Below are 7,807 nucleotides of genomic sequence, written 5' to 3'. Positions count from 1 at the left end.
AAATTCCCAATCTGGCCCTCAAACCATCACGGTCACTTAATAATCCCCAGTTTACAACTGGCTCATTCATCCCCCTCCTCTCCCCTGTAACAATTCCCCAGGTTGTTGCTGTAAATGAGAATGTGTTCTCAGTCAACTTACCTGGTAAAATAATGGATAAAAAAATCATCTTCTTGATATGCCACAACTGTCAGGGGGATGGATTATCTTGGCGAAGGAGAAATGTTCACTAACAGGGATGTAAACAAATGTGCGCACACCATTTGAGAGATATTTTTTTGTGCGTATGGAACATTTCTGGGATCTTTTATTTCAGCTCATGAAACATGGGACCAAAACTTTACATGTTGTGTTTATATTTTTGTTCAGGATAGTTTGCAACATCTCACAAGAAAGGGTTTTTGTTTATGATGAACATTTGATGACATTTTGATGAACTATCCCTCTAAACTCTGTTTACAGTCATGGTTTACGGGGAAGCAAGTAAGAATTTCTTTCCCAGGGGCTCATTGGTTGGCTGTTACAGTAGTTCCACAATTACACAAGATTGACAATATCTTTGAAAATGTTTATTTGGCAGAAAATCTATTTATAATCAATAAACTACATTCTGTACATTGCATTCGCATTACATCTGTACAATACAACAACGCCTTACAATAATCATTGACAGGTATGGGTGTACTCTCAGAGTGATGTCTCTTTGGGGTCCTTGGTCTCTGTTGCTGCAGGCCTGAAGGACAGAATCTCTGTGAATGTGTGACCTGTAGGAGATATTATCACAAGAAATGACTAATTAGTTACTCTGTAGACTCTATAGCTTTTTCTTCCTCTTTCTTTCTCTCTAGCTGAATGTGTTTTCACACATCCATCTCCCTCATCATCTTTCTCGTGTGGAATGAGCAAAGGAATGTTTTTCCTTAAACTCTCTTCCTAGGGAAAGGGACACCTAGTCAGTTGCACAACTGAATGCATTCAACCGAAATGCATCTTCCCCATTTAATCGACTTCCATGTCATTGTCGCCCAGGGAGCAGTTGTTGCCTTGCACAAGGGCAGAATTGCATAATTTTCTAACTCGCCAGCTTGGGGATTCGAACCAGCAACCTTTCAGTTATATGCCCAACGGTCTTAACCTCTAGGCTACTTGCCACCCCATCCTCCATCTCTGCCCGTATCTCTCTCTCCCTTCCTGCTCCCCAGCTCCCCCTACATCTCTCTCTCTCCCCCATCTCTTCCTCCTCCCTCCCTGTGCTCTCCATCTCTTTCTTCAGCTTCCCTTCCTCCATCCATCCATCTCTCACGTTTCCACTGTTCCAGGGGCAGGTCTGTGTTGTCCATGGAGTGATCGTAGGACTGGGCCTCAGTCTCCTCCTCTGGTTCTCTGAACTCGCTGAAAAATGGCATGGCCAGTGCCTCCGACGCACTCACACGCCTCTCAGGGTCCAGCAACAGCATGCGCTCCAGCACACACACCGCTGCCACACAGAGGTATACATTGTCTTTAGTGGTGTTATGGTCAGAAGGACACTCCTGACAATAGTTAGAAACAGTTGCTGTTTTGTAAACCACTGTTTTTGATCCTTTAGTAATAGACTGTCAAATTCAACTAACTGCGTGTTCACATCATAGTATTGAATGTCTGCTCACCGTCTGAGCTAGCTTTGGAAAAAAGAAAGTGCAAATCTTTCTTTGGTACTTTGGGAAGGCTCCGTATGTAGTTTTTGGCCTGTTGGAAGAGGAGCAGATTTACATGGGAGTGTATATGGTATTCTGTTGGTATGTACGCCAGTAGGCTATGTTTGCTTTGAATGTGTACTATCTGAATGTACAGTTGAAGTTGGAAGTTTACATACACAAATGTCTTGTTAACAAACTATAGTTTTGGCAAATCGGTTAGGACATCTACTTTGTTCATGACAAGTACTTTTTCCAACAATTGTTTCCAGACAGATTATTTCACTGTATCACAATTCCAGTGGGTTAGAAGTTTACATACACTAAGTTGACTGTGCCTTTAAACAGCTTGGAAAATTCCAGAAAATGATGTCATGGCTTTAGAAGCGTCTGATTGACTGAAATTATGTCAATTAGCCTATTGGAGGTGCACCTGTGGATGTATTTCAAGGCCTACCTTCAAACTCAGTGCCATCTATGATGTCAAGCAAAGAGGCATCATGAGGATGGAAAATTATGTGGATATATTGAAGCAACATCTCAAGACATCAGTCAGGAAGTTAAAGCTTGGTCACAAATGAGTCTTCCAAATGGACAATAACTCCAAGCATACTTCCAAAGTTGTGGCAAAATGGCTTAAGGACAACAAAGTCAAGGTATTGGAGTGGTCATCACAAAGCCCTGACCTCAATCTCATAGAAAATTTGTGGTCATAACTGAAAGAGCATGTGCTAGCAAGGAGTCCTACAAACCTGACTCAGTTACACCAGCTGCCAGGAGGAACGAGCCAAAATTCACCCAACTTATTGTGGGAAGCTTGTGGAAGGCTACCCGAAACATTTGACCCAAGATAAACTATTTAAACACTCTAACCACTAGGCTACCTGCCGCCCCAAGTTGAATGCCTGATTCAACTTCTCAAATCAAGACTCAGAACCTGTGCCTGCCTCAAATGAATATCTCTATAATCTTGATATGATGTGTTTCTGTTTAGTATTATGGGTTGTGATGTGACTATTACCAATGTGATCTTTCTGACTAATTGTCAATCATAAGGAACAGCTGTGTTTGTCTCACTGTGTGCTACCAAGTACTAATTGAGTATATATAAACTTGACACACTGGAAATGTGATGAAAGAAATAAAATCTGAAATAAATAATTCTCTCTACTATTATTCGGACATTTCATATTCTTAAAATAAAGTGGTGATCCCAACTGAACCTAAGACGGGGTATTTTTTACTAGGATTAAATGTCAGGAATTGTGAAAAACTGAGTTTAAATGCATTTGGCTAAGGTGTATGTAAACTTCCGACTTCAACTGTATTGTGAGTGCCCACATGACTTACATCTTGGCTTTGTAGCTTCGTAACAAAGTCTGCAGTGGGTGTACCAGTGATCTTCATGATCTCTTTCAGTTGGTCCAGGTCTGTGCTCACCCAGGGGTCAAGTGTCATAGCTCATGTGGTACAGGAAGTCACATTCACATGCTGCTCATACTATATATGCTTAGCCATAATAAGCTTACAGAACTAGTCTTTGACTGGTCGATAACAAATAATGCTGCGGGTGCATTATGACTAATGCACCCACTGACTTGCCTGGCAGGATCATTATAAGTACAAATACTAGTGTCGCTCTCTCTGCAGTAGGTGTGTGGGGTGAAGACAGAGTAGTAAACACTGAAAAAGGATACGGTCATTTCCTTTAAACAGCGGCTTCCCCAGCAGCATCTCCGCCATGATGCAGCCCACCGACCAGATATCCACTGATGATAGAGGATGACAGACATACATAGGATTGCCATAGAATTGAATGGTCTTTCAGTACCACGTTGCTACCAAACTGCTACCATACCAGTGAGTTCAGTTACAAAGATATTGTACACAAATTGTACAAAGAGATAGATCTCCAGGACCTCATACTTTAGGATATGTTTCTGTATACAATAGCATGATTAATCATGTTTTTGTTTTTGACATTAGAAAGTACTGCCATCTTGTGGACAAAGAAGGCAGCCACGAATAAGTGTATGAGAGAGACTCACCAGTCTGGGTATAGTGCATCCAATTGAGGATTACCTCGGGGGCTCTGTACCAGCGAGTGACGACGTACCCAGTCATCTCTGTGTCCGTCTGCCGAGCCAGCCCGAAGTCAAGGATCTGAGACAGACAGAGAGAGAATTGGTTTGGCTACATTGGATTGTCCCTTTCATGACAATAAAGCACAGGTTGGTGGCACCTTAATTGGGGATGACGGGCTCGTGGTAATGGCATGAGCGGAATAGTAGAATGGTATCAAATCCATGGTTTCCAGGTGTTTGATGCCATTCTATTTGCTCCGTTCCAGCCATTAGTATGAGCCGTCCTCCCCTCAGCAGCCTCCATTGCAATAAAGTGATTTTCAGTTAAATCGAGAGAGAGTGAGACTGAACAGGGAGAGCACAGTGCTTATCACAGGTCTGGTAGCAATACGTATATGTAGTACCTTCAGCTCACAGTCTTCGTTGACAGACAAATTTCCAGGTTTGAGATCCTGTTGGTATTTAGAAATATTACATTATCATGCTGCCAGATAGACGCAAACACACACAAGCACACACACAAAGAGCTTATGATATGGAAAATGGCATGAATAGCAGTTGGCGTGAAAAAGAGCAAGGGCCCCAACCCCAATGCACATAGTTGAAAGGTCAAGGGTTACACACCCTGTGGATGATCCCTGCAGAGTGGATATACTGTGGGGAGACACGAAAGACCATGAAAAGAGAAAGTCATAAAATTAGAAAAAGAGGTTGGTATTAAAGTATATTCTGGGAAACATTTAAACCTTCTGTATAAACTGCCTTAACTTTGTATCATATTTGAATGTTGGAGATAAGATATACTTAGAAATGTGTGCATGTAAGTATGCAACTCTAACCTTGAGTCCTTTCAGGATTTGATATACAAGGAATTGCACCCTGTCCTGTGACAATCTCTCCATCTTCATCAGTTTCCCCAGATCAGTACCCATGAATGGCATTACCAGGTAACTGAGAATGACAGGGGAAAAGGAAGAAAAACAACTTTATGATGAATAAAAACATTCAATATATGAACAGGAAGGGTATTAGACAAAGAGGTACTTACAAGTCATGAAACCTGTCCAATGAGATCTCGGAAGTGAACACATCCAGCAGTCCAATCACCTAATCCAAGCCAATCAAAGAATAACAGAAAATAAATAGAATAGCTCAATTATAGATTAACTGGAGAATTTTTGTTGTATATTCATGCATCTCAATTACAGTATCAGGAAATGATTCCCACTTGAAGTTACACACACACACACACACACACAATTGTGATACGGGGTGTGTCTCTGTCATTCTGGTGTGAACCACTGACTAAAGTAGATGTTGCTATGAGGCAATTTTTCCACAACATGTATTGGCTTCCTTCTCAGACTTTCCTTGTGTACCCTTATTAATCTCTACCTACTCCCTGTATACCCAGTAGACCGCTGAAAGCAGTGGTCACCAAGTACAACCCTGGCCCAGGAGAGCTACAACGTGTACGTGTTTAAAAAATATATCTATTTTTATTTAACTAAGCAAGTCAGTTAAGAACAAATTATTATTTACAATGACAGCCTACGGGGGAACAGTGGGTTAACTGCCTTGTTCAGGGGCAGAACGACAGATTTTTACCTTGTCAGCTTGGGGATTGAATCCAGCAACCTTTCGGTTACTGGCCCAACACTCTAACCACTAGGCTACCTGCCGCCCCAAGTTGAATGCCTGATTCAACTTCTCAAATCAAGACTCAGAACCTGTGCCTGCCTCAAATGAATATCTCTATAATCTTGATATGATGTGTTTCTGTTTAGTATTATGGGTTGTGATGTGACTATTACCAATGTGATCTTTCTGACTAATTGTCAATCATAAGGAACAGCTGTGTTTGTCTCACTGTGTGCAAAAAAGAAACTGTCACTGCTCTCTGCATGCAGCCTAGGCCATAAAGATTTTAACAGTTTGCTATGGTTAAAAGTGAGTTTTAAATGCAGTACTGTAGAGTTGCGCCATTTCAATTTAAGACAAGGCCTAATTAGCGGTGTGAAACAGACACATTTTCTATTTATGTTCATTAACTATGAGGTGCGTATTTCAGGAAAGACCCTCACATTTTCGTGCTTCATGTGCTTGAGGAGCCGGAGCTCTCTGTAGGCCCTCTTGGCGAAGAGCTTTGACTGGAAGGGTCTGTGGAGCTTCTTGATGGCCACCCTCACCCCAGTCCTGCGGTCCTGGGCAGAGCTGCAGCAAGAAATGTAGGTACAGGGAAGAAAACATTTTAGCAATGTAGGCCATTGGTGGAAGCCTACTGAAGAAGGACCCAACTCATGTTTTATTAAATGCTTGATTAATTATTTCTTTAAAATAATTTACATCCAAATATCATGTTTTATAATCGAGTGGTTAGGCCTACTACAATGACATTCTTGGGTATTTCTGGAATTGAAGTAGAAACATTTGGTAGGCATATCCCAAGAAACATTGCGCAAAGACCCAGAACAGATGTAGCCTTGTAGGCCGATGCACTTAAATCTAAATCTTCTCTTGCTCACTAAAATCCAACAAACAATGAGGACAATGGGGGTTCTTTGTTATGCTTTTCCCGACTTCACAAAACCAAAAGTCCCTGCCGTTTAAGCTATGCTTAGGAATGAAACATAAACCGCATAATGTAACAGTTAGGTCTTCACTATTCATCAAATAGCACCGATGTTTGTTGATGACTTAATTCGGACACAATCCAGCGCGCCACTGCACAAAACTTCATTTTGATATAACCACATGAAGAATGAATGAGATGAACAGTTCCTAAAAAAAACGCGATGCTTATTTTAAGAACGAGTCACGTCTTGTTGTGGCTTGGTTTGTATTGCCAAACTCCAAATTCGACATTTACGAAGAGTAGCCTACCCATGTTTGATGATTAAACTCGTATAAAACTCACCATACTGTCCCATAGGCGCCAGTCCCCACCTGCTTTAGCTCGCGGTATCGCTCTGGAACCTCCCATGCCGTTTTGTTTACCTCCTGACGGTAAAATCCTGTCCGCGTGCGAACCGACATATCCAATTCGATATGGGGGTCAATGTATCCCCAGCTAACTCTTAATTCAGGGATAATGACCCGTTGTTGTGCATGAGACACTTCGTTCACTTGCTCTCATGTAGCCGCCACCACCTACACACTCTCTATCACTCGGCAAATGCGCAATGCGTTCTGTTGTCCGACAGTGGTCTCCAGTGACACGACTAAAGAACCGTAACCAGTGACTGGTCTCACTCGTTTTTTATACCACAATGGTATCGTTGGTGAAAACACCATCGCCTGGTGGCATGACCTCTCTGGCTTTTGTCGGAAAAAAGGTAAACACTAGAGTCGCCCTGTGCTATTATTGGGTGTGTCTTTGTCCAGACTCATTTTGACATTTTAGTAATTTAGCAGATGCTCTTCATCCAGATTAAGGTTAAGAGCCTTGCTCCATTGCACATTGGCATATTTTTCACCTAGTCGACTCAGGGATTCGAACCAGCAACACTCTTAACAGCTAGGCTACCTGCCGCCCTGGCTCCTTATTGTCTTACAATTAAGTCACAAGGAATGTTGCCAAAATGCTGTCTGTTGCCATGAGATAGCAAAGAGAGCTAACCTAGCCTAAAAATAGGGATGAAAGTTATTTTAGTGTTTTCCTGGCCTCCCTTGGTTACACTTCCTTTCTGCTTTGATGATAGTGTTGATGCTGTTTTTATGCAGGCTCAGAAGTAAAAATGTACATGTAGGCCACACACACACACATACACACACAATTATTATATAAGTCTATGACAAGATAACTGGTGATGAATTGAGCTTTTATTGATGACAAGAGGAAGAAGAGGATACATGCGTCGTCATGATGATCAGAAGGGTGGTCTCTCATAATACTGTCTCTGTTCTGTGGCTGAGAGATTATGACATAGTTCGATGCCTGCAGACATGTTTGTTGGAAACATGCAAGAATGGACCTTGAAGGCAAATTGACACACACACAAAAGGCCATGTATACTCAGACTTGGAACCCATAAAGCACTGGAAAGC

The 7,807-nt window shown here is 41.8% G+C and overlaps 1 protein-coding gene across 1 annotated transcript; it reads right to left on the bottom strand.

The window, feature by feature from the left end:
- Positions 1 to 687: 687 nt before the first annotated feature.
- Positions 688 to 6,796, bottom strand: LOC120049930 (mitogen-activated protein kinase 12-like). The gene is made up of 12 exons (XM_038996436.1): positions 6,678 to 6,796; positions 5,845 to 5,974; positions 4,809 to 4,867; positions 4,600 to 4,711; positions 4,385 to 4,414; positions 4,165 to 4,212; positions 3,725 to 3,839; positions 3,374 to 3,445; positions 3,027 to 3,106; positions 1,650 to 1,728; positions 1,304 to 1,477; positions 688 to 764 (listed from the first exon to the last, which is right to left on the bottom strand). The coding sequence occupies exons 1-12, from the start codon at positions 6,794 to 6,796 to the stop codon at positions 688 to 690; spliced, it is 1,095 nt and encodes a 364-aa protein (XP_038852364.1).
- Positions 6,797 to 7,807: the final 1,011 nt, after the last annotated feature.

Source organism: Salvelinus namaycush, chromosome 6, assembly GCF_016432855.1.
Source record: "Salvelinus namaycush isolate Seneca chromosome 6, SaNama_1.0, whole genome shotgun sequence".
Lineage (NCBI taxonomy): Eukaryota > Metazoa > Chordata > Actinopteri > Salmoniformes > Salmonidae > Salvelinus > Salvelinus namaycush.
This window is presented reverse-complemented; position numbering and strand designations above follow the sequence as displayed.

Excerpts from the sequence above, each read along its gene's own strand:
- LOC120049930 (XM_038996436.1), bottom strand. The coding sequence starts at position 6,796 with ATGTCGGTTCGCACGCGGACAGGATTTTACCGTCAGGAGGTAAACAAA. Across the intron at positions 4,213-4,384 it reads CTGCAGGGATCATCCACAGG|GATCTCAAACCTGGAAATTT; the intron begins GTGTGTAACCCT and ends AAATACCAACAG. Across the intron at positions 765-1,303 it reads GCCCCTGGAACAGTGGAAAC|GTCACACATTCACAGAGATT; the intron begins GTGAGAGATGGA and ends TATCTCCTACAG.